This window comes from Lactuca saligna, chromosome 3 (assembly GCF_052625555.1).
Source record: "Lactuca saligna cultivar CGN05327 chromosome 3, ASM5262555v1, whole genome shotgun sequence".
Taxonomy (NCBI): Eukaryota; Viridiplantae; Streptophyta; class Magnoliopsida; order Asterales; family Asteraceae; genus Lactuca; species Lactuca saligna.
Genome location: NC_136419.1, coordinates 107446060 through 107462862, shown reverse-complemented (window position 1 = coordinate 107462862; position 16803 = coordinate 107446060). Strand labels below are relative to the sequence as shown.

Here is a 16803-nt window from a genome sequence, read left to right as displayed (position 1 = left end):
TAAATAAAATGAAAAAATAAAACAAAAGAATAAAAGTAAAATGAAAAAATAAAACAAATCGAACAAGGAGTAGGTTTCCAAATATAATGTGTAATATCAAAATCTAGGAAAAAATCAATTTCAAAGTTGAAATAAATTTACTGGATTTTAATAAAGGTAAATTTCAAAAGGGCATAAAACGAAAATTACAATTTTTTTTTTAAGTGGATGCAGAAAAAAACTAAGTGGATATATCAACTCCCTTAAGTAATAAATGCCAAATTGGTGAAGAAAAAAACCATGGGACAAATATATTTTTTTAAACTAAAACTAAATTGTTAATTTACGACATTATATTATAGTAAAAATTTTGATTTATAATGAGAAACAAGACATAAAAACTACACTTTAGTCCCTATGCTTATACGAAAATTACGCATTGGGTTTCTAACTTAAAATTTCACCCTTAAATATAATTTTGCAACACTTTTCTTCTCTATCTAACTTCATCCGTTAACCTCACATATAAAATGACATTTTTACCCTTATACGACACCACAAATTACCATTCATAATCAGTATCCCAATCGATCATTCAACGACGTCCTCCCATCCCCCGATTGACCTGAGACACAAACACAAACATCAAACATCACAAACTTAAACCAAATTAAACCAAATTTATTTATTTATTTATTTATTTACCTTCTGGAGGCACCCAAGATTCATAATCACCTTCACTATTCAAAAACGAAGGCTTCTCAGGACCAATCACCTTTTTCTTTTTCCCCTTTTTCTTCACCGCCTCTTCTTCATCATCCGTTGCTTGAATCCCTCTCGTGTGCTTCAACAACAACGCCACAGCGTCTTCCGCCGCAATGTCTACTCCGGAATCGGAATTGGAATCACATTCCGATTTTTGAACTGCAACTTGTTTCCTCTTTCGTATAATCAAACCAGGTGCGGCATTTTCAAGTCCCGTGTCCTCCTCTTTCTGCCCCAACACCTCCTTTCTGTCTTTATAGTCAACAAACTCATCCGATTCCAATTCCGATTCCACCACAACCGCCACGTCAGCGACCTTTTTCGTTTCTTTTTTCTCTACAGCCCCGAGCCATTGTGGCTTATGAACAGTATATACACTAGCTTTGACTTCTTCTTTGACTTGTGTAGGATCTTTTGTGGTTACATCAGCGGTTACTTGTTTTGGTTTTGTGGTGACATCAGCAGAAGATGAATTTTGTTTTTGTGTTTTTACTTCTACTTTCGTCGTTGCAACTTGTGGTTTTGAAATGTTTTGTTTTTCTTCTTCATGTCCAACAGATTGTCTTCTTCTAGAAGCTTCCCCGGTGGGGTCCGCTATTTTTAACAGGTATACAATTCGTTCTAGTTCTGATTGTAACGCGTCGAGTTCTTTCTGGAGTGAGTTTGTTTTATCATGGACTATACGATAAGACAAAAGAGAATTAGTTAAATTACTAAAATACCCTCGTCATGATGGGACAACTGGACAAGCTTTTCTACACGCCTATTTTCAATGATGGGGATAGAGGCATTAACGTCTTTTTTCACAAACGAAAGATTGGAGGCGAAGTTCATGTCCCATATTTTTTTTTAAATTGAAATTACTAAAATACCCTTGTCATGATGGGACTAGATAAAGCTTTCTAGGCCTATTTTCTAAGACGAGGATAGGGGCATTAACGTCTTTTCCCACAAACGTAAGATCGTAGGCAAAGTTCATGTCCCATATTTTTTTAAAGCTTGAAATTACTAAAATACCCCCCTTCGTGATGGGACTAGACAAGCTTTCTACACCTATTTTCAATGAGGATAGGGGCATTAACATCTTTTTCCAGAAACATAAGATCGTAGGCGATGTTCATGTCCCATATTTTTTTAAAAACTGAAATTGCTAAAATGCCCCCCTTCATGATGGGACTGGACAAGCTTTCTAGGCCTATTTTCAATGATGAGGATAAGGGCATTAACGTCTTTTTTCACAAACGTAAGATCAAAGCCGATACTCCTGTCCCACATTTTTAAAAAAATTGAATTTCGTAACAGTGTCGGCACCAGTCTTATGCATGTCAAACACAGTCTTGTCTTGTCTTGTCAGTGCCTGTCCCACCTTTTTGGATGGGACAAAAAAGCTGACATCAGTCGGAGTCTTAGTCCAACAAATATCAAACACAGTTCAAATCAAAAAGATTCAAAGCCAACAAAAGAACTCTACAAACCTAATTGAGAGGAGAGTCCAGACATGAATGCATCCAGCTCATCACCAGTTTCTGCCACCTCATCATTCTCAAGAATCAATCTATTTTTCTCATCAAGAATTGATTTTTTCTTCTCTTCAATTTGTTTATCGATTGCATCTTTTTTGTCTAAAAGAGAATCTGCTGTTTCAATTGCTTGACCTTCTGCACCTTTTTGTTTTGATGGTTTCTTTCTTGTTCGATCATAGAAGTCATCTTCATCACTGCCACATCACGTTATTCTCATTTAATCAACTCAGGGGTAAAAATGGAAAAAAAAAATGTAAATCATGAATAAAATAAAAAATACCTCATGTATTCATCTTCATCATCTTCAGGTGCTCCTTTTTTCTTACCATGGACCCTACCAACACGTGCACCCATACTTTCACGGATACTTTCATTCAGAGTTTCCTCCAAATTTTCAAGCTCTTCTGCCACCTAAGCAATTTCATTAAAAAAATGAATAATATTAATATATAGTATTAAATTATTAATCCATCATACCTGAGACATTCTCTGTTCATTACGAGCAATTTGAGTTTGTTGCCCTTGTGTTAAACCACCTTGTGCAATGTCCTTTGCACGTATTGCATCTATTTCTTTTTTCATATTAGCAATCTGGATTCCATTCATGAAGTTTAGTTAAAGAAAACAAAAGGGTAGTTTTGGTAATTTAAATGTTAGTAAAAAAAAAGTATACTTGCCTTTTCAAGCCTCTTCAAAACTTTCTCACGGGTTTTCTCTTGTTTCTCTGTAAGTTGTCCCTTGAATGTTTGCCATGTTATTTCTTCAAGATCATCCTTAAATACACTTTCCATTTTAGTTATAATGATATTTTGAGACAAATCCACATGTGTTTTTAATTCAAAATAATAAAAACCTCATTTTCTTCAATTGCATCTTCATCCATGCCCCATGAAATACCATCTGCAAGTGCTGCTTCTCTTTTTGCTCTTAGAAGTGAAGCTTCCATGTCACGTTTCTCTTGTCGAATTTTAAGATGTTTAACACTTTGTAAGTCTTTTTCCTTTTAGAATAAACAAGAAACAGTTAATGAACTTCTATAAGAAGAATGCAATGAAATGAAAATATGCTTCAAGTGAATGAGATAGTTGAAGGGTCTTACTGGAGGCATTAAGTCAGTTGGTCCTTGAAATATGTACAACCGAGTTGAACTGTATCCAAAGAAGAAAAAAAAGGGAAAGAATATGTAATGAGTAATGAATCCAAACAAGTGACACAAAATGATAAAGGAATAGCATAAAAATGCAAGAACTTACTGGCCAAATCGAAGAACATCACCAACATGGAGCTCCACATACACCTTTTTCTTCACCTAATTAGTGAAAAGGGATAACAAATTAACAATATTAACATATAAAGATTAGAATGCACATCATACAATCTACAATAGTTGGTTGTATTGAGGTATGAAGTTGAAAACTTGATATGGAAGTTTAAGTACCTGGTTCTTGTTTATGAATGTTCCATGTGTACTACTAAGATCATAGATGAAAGCTCCACCAGATTTGTTGAACTGGAGAACTAGCATAGAAGGAAGTATGTGATTAAGTTGATATTATCAAGATCATAACGATTTGATTTCTTAATCGAGGATTGAAAAGAACAAAAATAGGGTCAAAAGGGTGCAGGGAGAATGGATCTGTTGTATCAGGGAAGATAAAAACTGATGCTCACCAGCATGAAATCGAGATATGGTTGGATGCTCAAGGATAAAATCACAAAGATCTACTCTCCCGAACATGTAAGCTCCCTTCTCATACCTAGTCAATAACAAACAGGTATAACTCAGCAAGATCAAAATCAAACACAGAGCAAGCATTTTGATGCAACTAAAACACATGTGCACACAGATCTTGAGAATGAATCTGATCCATAATGCGAAGCCACTGTTCCACTGATTAAGCCATAAAAATGAGATAGAACAACAGCTGTTACATTCTCAGTAAAGCTATAGTTTCTCAATATGAACTGGCTTGCAAGCTATTGCGATTAGGTTTATTATGCTGAAAATGGCTACAAGTTGTTAATCCAAAACGTTGTGAACAGCTTACGCTTCGAATTGAGCCAATGATAGAGCCATCTAGGATACTTACACATCAAACTGATCGATTATAGAGCCATCTTTAAGCACTTCAAGGAAGAAATTGTGGCAGGGAGGTTCACTCCATGGAGGAATGGTATAAGGAACCGCTACTCCACCACCGACATTGCTTGATGATTTCTGCTCTTTCTTCTTAGTCTCTGGTGAATTATCCACTTCACCGGTCGCGGAATTGGGAGGTGCAGCGGCGGCATCATCCTCAGGAAGCGGTGGTTCTGTAGGTTGTACGGATTCCTCTGGTTCGATATTTGGGGGAATAGGTTGAATTGAAGGCGGAGGGCCCATAGGAGTCTTCTTCACGCCGTCTACTGTTTTGGTGGGTTTCTCTTTCGATGGAGGTTGACCGGAGTTGGTGGTGGGGGTAGGGTTACGGGGAGGCGGAGGACCCATGTCGGTCGTCATTTTCGGGTTTCAGGCAGCGGAGGAGGTGGCGATGACCAACGTTGTTTAAATAGCTTTAGGCCTCTGTTTCTGTTAGATTTGCATCAAAGCATGGTATCTTGTGCATTAACGGTTGTACCTTAAGTTATATCCCTTTTCTTTAATGAGAAAAGAGAAAATTACACAAATGGCCCTTATAGTTGTTAAAAAATACCACCTCAAGTCCTTATGAATAATTTTGAGCATGGTTAGTCCTTGATAGTTTGAAACATTGTGCCATTTGCATCACTAGATCCTTTCCTCTCACCTTGTTAATTTATGTTGGCTAGTTACTTACACGTGCTTCCATGCGAAGTCAAAATTGTCTTTTCATGTAGGGTTTTTTTTTGTTAAACGGCAAATCTAACTTACTCTTAAATTACACCTTAAATCCACCTATGTCCACGATGGGACTTGAACCCTCAACCTCAAGGAGGGAGGGCAACACCGGGTACCGCTGGGCTAGAAGCCCTTTGGTATGTAGGTCTTCTTATATCAATGTACTTGAATATATCCATTAAATGGTATATTTCATCTCTCTCTTTTTTTGCATTTTTTTTTTTTTTTTTTCAATCCTCAAACACAAAAACCTTAAGTTCCAAATGATGATTTGCTCTTGTGGAAACCCAGCAAGAGAGATTGTATCCTAGACTAACTTGAATAATGATTGAAGATTTGAGTGTTGTCGACATGATGGTTCAAAGTGTGGGTTTATTGGTTAGTTTGACCCACTCATGTGCCATAGGGTTTTAAAAGTCATCATGTCACAACTAGTATTTTTGGCTAGAAAATTATGTATTCATTTAATCAACTCCAAGGTAACTTGTAACATAAGTTGAAGTTTTTGTATAAATGATCATTCCAAAAACAACTAGTTAAATCGGAACTCACTCGTGAAGTCTAAAACCTAATTCAATACATCTCAATACTCTACTATGAGTTTGAAACCCTAATATCCCGGTTTAAACTCAGAATGGATCAGGATCCTTTTATTGGGCCTAATGGGCCAGTAAACTCTCAATTTGGTTATTTTGGGCCAAGAATCCTTACATGGGCCCTAATTAGACATACATTCATTAAAGTATAACATTTTGGGTCATAAGACTTTTTATGGGCCTTATTAGACCTAAAATGTCTCACATTGTTTTCATGGGCCTTATTGGGCTGTAAACAACTTTCTTAAATATTATTGGGTTGTAAAGTCATTTCTTTATCATTTTTGGGCCGTAAACCCACATATGGGCCCAATGGACTGAAAACTTTTATAATGGGCCTTGTAATTTCGAGTATAACCAAAACTAAGCCCAACATTTAATTTCATCTCTTTCTACTCCTCAAATTCTCAGTTAAAAAAAAAAAAAAAAAAAAAAAAAAAAAAAAAAAAAAGATTAGCTAACTAATACATGCCACCTCAAAGTAATCCACCATGTAAACATGCAAAATCCAACATCATATCATATATCATATATATATATATATATATATATATATATATATATATATATATATATATATATATGTATCTTATAATGGATGCATTTTTCTAAGCACTACATTGATTTGAAACTTATATCTTTTCATATTTCTTTGTAATAATGATTTTTAATTACCATTTAAGAGTTTTATACTTAATGGTACTTATGACACTAATTGATTAATCTTGGTATATATATAGTTCACATTGGTAGATTATTTTGGTAGGATTTATAATTTTTTGGGTGATTATATGGTAGATTGGAAGCTTCAAACAAAATGATTTATTTGAAGATAACAAATTTGTTTTCAAGGTCTATTTTTATATTATGCATGCTCTTCTTTCAAACAAAAACATAGATTTGTTTTATTGTTTTAACATGATTTTTCTTTTACAGGTAATATTGTCTTATATATGAAAAAAAAAGTAAGCGAAAGATGATTTTCTTCATTATATGACAACTAACCGATAATGAACAAATCCAAGCACAATAACTGAATACTATTTCATTATGTTTGGAAAATAAGATAAGATGGATTTCTTTCTCTTTTCCAAAAAGATCAAGACAAGAAGCAAAATAGGTAAGAAAGACTTCGTGGAGATGGGTTATCTAAGTCATTGATGACTAAAATGTTTATGTGTGTGTATATATATATATATATATATATATATATATATATATATATATATATATATATATATATATAACATCACATTTATAGCATATTTTTATTACTATTTTGAGCTTTTATAATTGTATATAAAGATTAGACTTATGCATGTTATTATTTAAATATTTACACATTCAAGAGATTTTAACATATGGTTATTAATATATAATGTCTTTTTATTTTCCTCTTATCTATACACATTATAACTATATTAGTAGTATACAAGTAGGTTGTGATAGAAAAAATCATGTGTTTGAAGAGATTTGTGATTTTAAATATGAAGTGTCGAGAAAATGAGTTTTATCGCATCAATGGTTTTTACAACACGATTTGTTTTAGGGGATAATAATGTTTATGTATACCTAATGTATGTTGATCTCTATATATTTTTGTATGATTTATAAGGGTTTAATAAGTTTGTTGATATAAATCTTATAGTAGATGTTGTAGAGGTTAAATATAATTAAAAGTTTTAGTTTTTTTTCCATACTATTTGTTATTCGTTATATTAGATATTAGCATGCATTTTTATACAAGCTACACAACTTAATACGTTTGATATAAAATTTACATAGCTTAAAACGGTTTATAAAATTATCAACTTATAGTAGAAATAACCAATGACATACAACCATGGTTGTTCATAAAACGAACAGGGTAACTATATATTTTATTTTTCTACTAACATTGGTTTAACATATATAAATAATAAATTAAAGTTTGTTAAAAGTTATTAATTTAATTAAATAATTAAATAATCGTGCAACGCGCGGGGATTCGCCTAGTATCTCCATAAACTTCACATCACTAGGGTCAAACCCTACACATACTCCTCTTCTCCCCTTCCTCTCTCTACCTCTTGGCCATAAGGATCCCCACTCATCCCTTTACATTCAATTACTAACACTCCAAGATTTCCTCTCAAAGACCATCTAAACTTTCTCTCCTCTTCACCTCCAAATTTTCAAGAGTTTGGGTGTATACAAGAAGATCTCTCCAAGCTTCATACTTAGGTAAGATCATGTAAACTCAAAGTGATTTATTTCATTTTATGAAAGATCAATCCTCATGAACACATGTTTTCATGATCATGATGTTAGACTTTCCTAGAATTGGAAGATCTCCTCAAAGAATTGAGCCAGGCCAAAAACTTTTCCAAATCTCTGTAGCACCTGGTTCCTGGTACGTATTTTCATTCAAGTAATTATAACATCTTGGCTTGGGACTCGACGAGTTGAAGGTCCAACTCGTCGAGTAGAATCGACTTTAGACACGGGTGACCTACTCGACGAGTCGGCAAACCAACTCGACGAGTAGGCGCTGTTTGGACAATACCATAAATCCAAGGGATTGCACCTTATTTAAACGTCTTAATACAGCTTCCATCGTCCCTTATGCTCCCATAACACCTCATACTGAAACCCTAATCGTTTTGAGAAGCCAAGAGGAAACCAGGAGATTTCGAGTTTGTGTAACATCTACATTTCCTTAGAGGTATAAAGCTTATACCTTGTTCACTCATGTTCTAGATCCCTTTTTGGAGTGAATTAGGGATTTTAGGAACCATTTTTTTAGTGACCAATCATGAGTGCAAGCATGTTTGGGGGTTAAGATTCCAAATCCATGGTCCTTAGGGGGGCTACATGGTCTAAAGTGGCCAACTTTGTAGCCTTTGAGAGCCACATGCACCTTTAGACCTCATTTTTTGGGTCCATTAAGCTTATACTCCCATGCATACACGTAAAGTTCATAAATTTAGGTGCTAGATTGATCTTAGAATCCCAGATCTGTCTTTTGGATGAGTGTTGTACATCAGAAATCAAGATATAAGACTTGGATAGTGCCGACTCGTCGAGTTGTTCTTGGAACTCGGCGAGTCCAGGGCTTGAGTCCCCCGTTTGTTGAGGTTCAAGGAACCCAGTTGAGTATTAGAAGGGTACTGGAAGGGTCCAGGGGAGTGACTCAACATATTAGACTTAGCATTAGACCTGGGAATCATCGGACTCGACGGGTGTATGAACAGACTCGGCGAGTCCAAGGCAATCTCCCAACCCTTTGAAGATGGACTCGACGAGTTGTTCATACAACTCAGCGAGTCGGATGAAGGTTCATTTGATGATATTATAGAAAGAGAACTCGTCGAGTCTTAGCTAAACTCGTCGGGTGGAGTCGGGAGGGGGTCAAATGAAGGAATAGGGACTCGGCGAGTTGGCGGCCCAACTCGGCAAGTCAGGTCAATTGGAAGTTGACTTTGACCAGGATTTGACTTTGGCCAAAGGGTAAAATAGTCATTTTACCTTAAGAGTAGTTATCAGCTTCTAACTAAGTGTCTTTATGGGAATTATAGCCGGAGAATCGTCGGAGCAGCAGACAGAGACTTCTCACTCAGATTGACAGCATTCATTCATACAAGGTGAGTTACCATCCAGTAGTGGTGGGTCTACGACCACAATGTCGGCCCACTAGTAGGAGTTGTATGTTAGATGATTGTCTTTGTGATATTCATCTAGGTTTGCTACTACCTGATATGTTTATATGCTGGCATGATATGTTATATGTGATAGTGGTAGTAGGAGGGGAATAGTCATCGAGGTTCGGTTGTTAGGACCGACGGGTAGGTCAGCACCCCAGAACGGCCTGAAACGGGTAGGTCCGCACCCCAGAATGGCTTGACACGGGTAAGTCGGCACCCCAGAATGGCCGTATCGGGTAGGTCGGGCACCCCAAAATTGCCCGACAGTATGTATGCTATGTGATTGTATGGTATGTGGTAACTATGGGGGGAACTCACTAAGCTTTGTGCTTACAGTTTTTAGTTTTGTTTCCGGTACCTCTTCAGCGAAGGGGAAGGAGTCGGCGCGGTAGCTGCACATCATACACACACATTGGATTTCTGCATTACGAGATTTCTTGAGATTGTACTCTGATAATGTTACTACTTTTATGATATTATTTTCAGACACGAGATTATGGTTGCAAAAGATATGACTTAATGATGTTCCATGTTAAATGTTTTCCAAGCCATTATATTAAAAATTGAAATTTTTGGACTTGAAATTTGGGATGTTACAATCTCCTTCCAAAACCGAAATCATCAAACCAATGTGAGTTCATACCCCCTATTTTTGGTTTTTACTATGTTATGGGGGAGAATACAAGTTATTTTGTGTAGATCTATGTGTATATGCATGATTTTGTGTGTTGTTCATGATATAAGTGTGATTATGTGTTATAAACTTCATGAACTCGAAAATATACTAAAACATGATGATTTTTGTGGCACATAACATTTAAGACAACTTATTAGGCAAAGAAAAGGCTTAAAACATTACAAGGATGTTTAAAACTAGGGAAAATTACATAAGAGGGCTAAAAATGACAAAAGATCCAAAAAGTGAAGTTATTATGCATAACTCACGGTTTTTAAAAAGATTTATTTGAATGACTATGGATCTTTATGGTATTTATGATTTTGTAAGGGCTAAAGTGTAAACTTTCACAAATGGGACTCATATTGGGCTTTCACGGTTTTGGGCTAAAATTGTAAATTTTAGGGCTTTTGTGGACTCAAGTGTCATGTTAAACGAATTTGAGCCAAAAATGTAAATTTTCGGTTAAAAAGTGCTAAAAATGAAATTTTATTAAATCTTGGGTCAAAAAGATAAATTATTCACAATTGGGTCGAGAATGTTAATTTTCATAAAATTAAGGCCAAAAGTGTTATTTTGAAAAAGGTGGGGTCAAAAATGTTATTTCACACGAATCAAGCCCAAAAATGTAAATTTCGGTCTTAGAGGACCTAAAGTGTATATTTTACCACAAATGTGCATTAATTGTAAGTTTTTGGTTTAAGAACCAAAAATGTCTTTTTACAAAAAGTGGGCCTTTTATGTCATTTGGTATACAACTAAACTTAACAACCAATGTAACAACCCACAGATCAATTACATCGTTTACACTTTTTATTGGGCCTAAAATATAATCTACATGTTTAGTGGGTTTTAGTTGTCCTCTTACATGTTTATTGGGTTTGGAATATACCTTATATGCTTATTGGGCCTGAAATAAAATTTACATGTTTAATGGGCCTTATTTGTCCTCTTACATGTTTATTAAGCCTGGAATATACCTTATATGCTTATTGGTCCTGTAATATAGTTTACATGTTTAGTGGGCCATTAGTTGTCCTCTTACATGTTTATTGGGCCTGGAATACAACTTACATGTTTATTCGCTTAAATTCAGTTAAGGATCTTGTGAGACACTTCGTTTGGCACCTATTGAGTGTACACTCGTAGCCTGTAGTTGGTGGTTGTCGAGAACAACAAAATTAATAACCCTAAATCTTTTACACTAAAATAGTGTATAGTGGTAAACGGATCATATCCATGGAGATTGGTTCAATTTAAATCTCTATGTAAATCTCTTTGTAAAATACTTGCAAAATAAATTTAAAAGTAAAAAGGGGGGGGGGGTGTTTAGTTCTTTTGATTGTTTGACAAAATTAAAACTAGCTATAATGAAAATATGACAAGTAAACAAGTAAAAGATTGGATTAAATTCAAAGAAGTGGAATTGGTTGATTTTGGGGTACACCTCATGGATGATATAATTGACTTATCATTAGACTTAATGAATAACACTTGTGAATTGGTTTCACTTGGCTATAGCAATTCATAAGCACAAATTGCCTCAACTCTTCTTAGAAATTAAAATTTTAGAGGAGCTCTTAACACATTTCCTTAATTAAAGTCACAAAATCAATGAAGCATAAAATCTTGTGAGAATCAATTAGCTTTAAGTTGTAAGAGTTACCAAGTCCAAAAGATAATCAAATGTTTACATTATCATTATGTAGGAAACATTTCCATGGTCTAAATGAAATGAAAACAAACATATAAACCATTTGTTGCTTACTAATTTGAAGGTCCATTACTTAACCAAGAAATTAGTCAACAAAAACAAGCACTCATTCATCCAAGCTCATGATCAAAGATAAATAAACACAATAAGATGATTAACTAGAAAACATTTTCATAAACTTTAAACACAATATAATGATAAGTCTTCAAAGCAAATAATCAACCAAGGGTTAAACCCTAATCAACCAAATGAAAGTTTAGCCAAGCATGGCCAAAGTAAAAGAAAAAACAATATAGTTTAGTGGTACCAAACATTATCTTAGACGCAATATGGAAGGAAATTACACTATTCTTCCAAAATTTCTTTAAATCTTCCAAGGCTTTTTGAGAGAGAATATGGTGTATGTTCTTCAAGTGATCCCTCCCAAAAATGGCTCCAATCTCCAGCAAAAGGGAGCTGATTTTTGGATTCAAAAAGGTGACAAAAGCCACCCACCAAACTTCCACAAATAGAGTCAACAAGTCAAACCCGGAATCATCTCAGAACAATTCACGCAGATCGCGTGGGTCATGTTGAATGTGAGACTTGGGCCATTAATCATGCATTCTAGCCAAATCTTCAATTCTTCAACTTCAACTCACAATCATAACTCTTTAGAGCCTATTTGTGCCATTCCAAAGCCTTCTAATGATTGACCCAATACTTCTTAAATTTTCTTGTAGCTCGATTCTGCGTCACTTCATCATCATCCTTGCTAACAAATTAGGTCCAAATTGATTTCTTCTTAATGCAAGCACCAATCCCAATCACACCACTCCAAATCCACAAGCAAACAGCAAGCCTCTATAAGTCCCGCACCCTTCTAAGCCACCAATAACAAAAAGTCTTCGATAAATCCTGCAAATAAGCTCAAAAGACTGGAAAGTACCCGGTAAAGGAGAAAAATAACAAAAAGAGAAAATATGCATGATGATTAACTAAAATGGGATGGTTTAAACTAAAAATAAACTACAGAAAGAAGTAATAAAATGAAGTTATTAAATCACCCCAAGCTTGAACCTTAATTGTCCTTAACTAAGACAAGACTAAAATGAACTTGGGACGAACTACCCTAAAAATAAAAAGAATAGATAAAGCCATGGAACCTATTCAATGTTAGTCAACATGGTCAGAATTGATCTCGTTGCTATCTCACAACTTTTCATCCGATGACAATGGGACCATAAACCACAGCCAGGACAACTCCTCTAGGTGAGTAAGGAGGGATGGTCAGTCGCAGCCTCAATGGAACATGCATACAATGAATAACATCTGTAGTAGGAAGAAAGCAACTGGATGGGCTCGGGTGGAGCTCTTCTTTAAGTGCACACTATGATCTCACGTCTGCTGGTTTCTCTCATGTGTAACTAGGTTTAATCGCTCGGGCACCGTTGTAGGAATCGGCTGACTTAGTGTTGGCCCAAACCTCCCGTAGTATCCGACTCGCAGTCTCCCTAACATCACAAATTTGCGAAAAATAGCTCGATCTATATACAATAAAACAGGCCTATACAAATGAATATCAAACGCCGAGTGACCAAGATGTTGGAAAATTTGTTCAATAACTGAACCGGCCACCTATCTAAGATAGTTGCAGCTGACAATTTGCATGCCATTTTTTCTTATTTATTTATTTATTTATTTGATATACCATACTTGAAGGTAATGTATTAACAATCAAAAATTTTAACAAGAAAACCCTTTGACTCAAAATTTGGTTCCCAAAAGTGTGTAAGTAGAACCGAAAGGGTAGTAATATAATCCGAATGGTCTAAGTGTGAAAATGACCATGTGTAGAGCATAAAGATATAATGTAAGCTCCTTTTTAAACTTGTGATTTTTTTCAAAAATGATAAAAATGTCCAAATGTGGACTAAAAGACTCTCTAAAATCCTAAGAAAATCGAAAAAAGATATGGTGATGTAAAGAGACCGGATATCGATTCTACTCGGGGACAAGCACCAGTGCTTCATCCTAATGGTTCAAACATGATCAAGTGTGATCCTCTCAGCGGTAGTGACCGCAAGGCTAAGACATCCATTGCTATAGTATATCCTACAATCGTTAGTATTATATGCATAATTCTTCATGAAAACTACCTGGACATGATCACTTACCCCTTTAAGCTACCAACATGTGATCCCAAGTATGAAATCCCAAACTGCAGCTAGTGGTCCTGGTTTGATGGGTGAGATAGCAACAAGATCCTGGACCAATAATGATACAATAACTGTGAATCTGTTCCATAGCATCCAATAGAGGTGAGAATAAACAGAAAACAAAAATGCATGAATGCTAATGCCCTAAGCTAGATGCCATGCAAAAATAAGAGATGAAAAAGAAGAAAATAAAATCTTTTTTTAATGCAATTTATACTAAAATGCTATGCAACCTAATTAAAATGCATGATAAATAAAAAAGAAAAGGAATACCCCACCCCAAGCTTAGAAATAAGCATTGTCCTCAATGCTTGGGGCGAGGCGAAAGTACCTAAACCGGGGGATCGGGAGTAGGATACGGGTATTGGAGGTAGGGGTAAGGGTAAGGTGGAGGGGGATAAGGATGGGTGGGTGGAGGGTATGGATAGGGAGGCGAAAGTGGGACGTTCTCAAAATGGTTTTGGGATTGGTGCCACCCCCACATATGGTGCATTTGCTGGGACATGATTGGGTTTGAGACAAAAAGCACCTCGAACCGCTCAGAAAAATTGGGGGGGGGGGGAGTGGGTAGTGCCCTGGAGGGGCTTGTGGCTGGGCTTGTTGTGGACCATGGGTGGGCTTATCATCGGGCTCGTCATCCAAAGGCATCTCGTTATCATCTTGATCTTGGAGCACATCCTAATTGACTGACTGAGTGATGATCCTTGCGAGTGTCCACTGAGTGTGATCGTGGAAGGTGAAGTTGGTGACTCGAAGGTCGGGAAGAACGAGATACCCGACCCCTTGAGGACAATACCATGTGAAGCTGCTCATGTTCCAGCGACGGATGTGGTGCATGTTTATGAGAGCGCGCTCATCCAAAAGATTTTTGTTGTCAACAGGCTGGTATTCATCTGGGAGCTCGATGTCAAGACCGCGAGCCAAAAGTGTGACAAATCCCCAATGAAAATATCACCGGACATTTTGGATCTCATGTGTGCGCATTTGTGGAAAAAGAATGAAGAAAAGTCCGAGATCGGTGGCCTGTCATGCCTCATCATACACAAAAGGAAGAAGAGCTCATTTTTGGTGACCTGGCCTGCTTCTTTGCGGGAAAAATCTGTACACACCAAGATGCGATGGGCAATACCGAGGCACGGGTGGATGATAGAGGTTGCTTTATCCCGACCGGCACACGAAAAGATACCCCCAGTGATTTCCATCCAAAATGTCTCGTGATTGAACTCAGCAGGTAGGACGTCAAAAACTGTGGATGTGTTTGAAAAAGGCAAGCCCAAGATGTCGTTTATCGTTGCAAAATCGATGTACCTTCGGCCCCCTAGAAGTTGGAATGAGACTTTCTTTTTTCGCTATCGTACCGACAATCGGCAAGAAACTCTCTAGTGGGGAGCTCGTAAGTGTGCGTCATGAGGTTGAGAAGGTTTTCCCACCCAATGTTACGGAACATTTGGGTGACCCCTTCAAGAACCCCTAACGATATGAACGTGGGCCTACACACAAACTTGGTAGATGCAACCTTTCTAGGCAAGCTCTTTGTGTAGTTTTCGCCTGCCTTTGCTTCCCGAAATCTTGGGATATCGGGAGCATCGCTTTGATTTCTAGCCGGGGCCTTGCCTCGGGCAGCAGCCGGGCGCTTCCTAGATGTGGACATGGACTTCCTGCATGAAAAATAACCACTACATGAACCACAATTTCAACAAACAATATGTCAATCCAAACCACCAATTAACTCCATATGGACTTCTAAAGCAATTCAACAATCAGAGGAAGAAATAATTCTTAAACTCATTTGATGCAATAGCATATGAACGGACATGCATCTTGATCAATTAAAACAAAGGAAAGAAAGTACTTGTTTTTGTTGAAAGTTCAAAATTTGAGCGCGAAAATTCGGGATTTGAAAATCTTGCAACTCTCCACCCCAAGCTTTAAGCTTTGTTTAATATCCCGGGAGAAACAATTTACCGCGAAAACCCGACGAATCTGACAATGGCTTGAAATTCTAACAAATTTTTCGGCGAGCTTTGGGAGATATTTTTGGTGGGGTTTGTAGCCTTGTCCAAGAGGAGTACAATGGTGGTGTCGGAATCGCGAGAGGTGATCGGAGTTGGCAGGAAAACGGTCGGAAAGTGGAAATAGGGTGGTGGTGGCGCCCCGAGCTACAACAACAGACCATACTGTTTTTTAGTGGGGTTTGTAGAGCTCTAAATTTGGTGAAGAATGGCGGTGGTCTCGCAAAATTCCGACTGGCGGTTTGACGGGAAACTGAGTTTTAGTGGAGGAGAAGGAGGAGCTCTAATGGAGGTTAAGGGATAATAATGGAGAAGAAGAAGAGAGGAAAAGGGCCAACTATTAAGTTTATTGGCTAAAAATTACGGTCAACAATGGCAAAACGAGTCAAAGTTGGTCAACAGCTCACGCGGACAGGGACGCGAGTACACGCGGTCCGCATGAATTCACCTAATGGATGATATAATTGACTTATCATTAGACTTAATGGAATAACACTTGGAATGGCAATGGTGACAAATTTTGGTGGTTATCGAGGACAACAAAATTAATAACCCAAAATCTTTTACACTAAAATAGTGTATAGTTGTAAAGGGATCGTATCCATGAATATTGGTTCAATTTAAATATCTTTGTAAAATACTTGCAAAATAAAGTTAAAAGTAAAAGGGGCGGGGGGGGGGGGGGGGGTGTTTAGTTCTTTCGATTGTTTGACAAAATTAAAACTAGCTAGAATGAAAATATGACAAGTAAACAAGTAAAAGATTGGATTAAATTCAAAGAAGTGGAATTGGTTGATTTT

At 36.7% G+C, this 16803-nt stretch overlaps 1 protein-coding gene across 1 annotated transcript; it reads right to left on the bottom strand.

Annotated features, from left to right (window-relative positions):
* Positions 1-423: 423 nt before the first annotated feature.
* Positions 424-4826, bottom strand: LOC145037110 (SMAD/FHA domain-containing protein). Its single transcript, XM_078985682.1, has 12 exons — positions 4358-4826; positions 3939-4024; positions 3706-3785; positions 3521-3576; positions 3367-3415; positions 3121-3267; positions 2945-3040; positions 2745-2858; positions 2548-2678; positions 2220-2461; positions 685-1422; positions 424-604 (listed from the first exon to the last, which is right to left on the bottom strand). The coding sequence occupies exons 1-12, from the start codon at positions 4765-4767 to the stop codon at positions 555-557; spliced, it is 2199 nt and encodes a 732-aa protein (XP_078841808.1). The 5' UTR covers positions 4768-4826; the 3' UTR covers positions 424-554.
* Between the last annotated feature and the right edge of the window lie 11977 nt (positions 4827-16803).

Excerpts from the sequence above, each read along its gene's own strand:
- LOC145037110 (XM_078985682.1), bottom strand. The coding sequence starts at position 4,767 with ATGACGACCGACATGGGTCCTCCGCCTCCCCGTAACCCTACCCCCACC. Across the intron at positions 1,423-2,219 it reads TGGACTCTCCTCTCAATTAG|TCCATGATAAAACAAACTCA; the intron begins GTTTGTAGAGTT and ends CTTATCGTATAG. Across the intron at positions 605-684 it reads ATCTTGGGTGCCTCCAGAAG|GTCAATCGGGGGATGGGAGG; the intron begins GTAAATAAATAA and ends TTTGTGTCTCAG.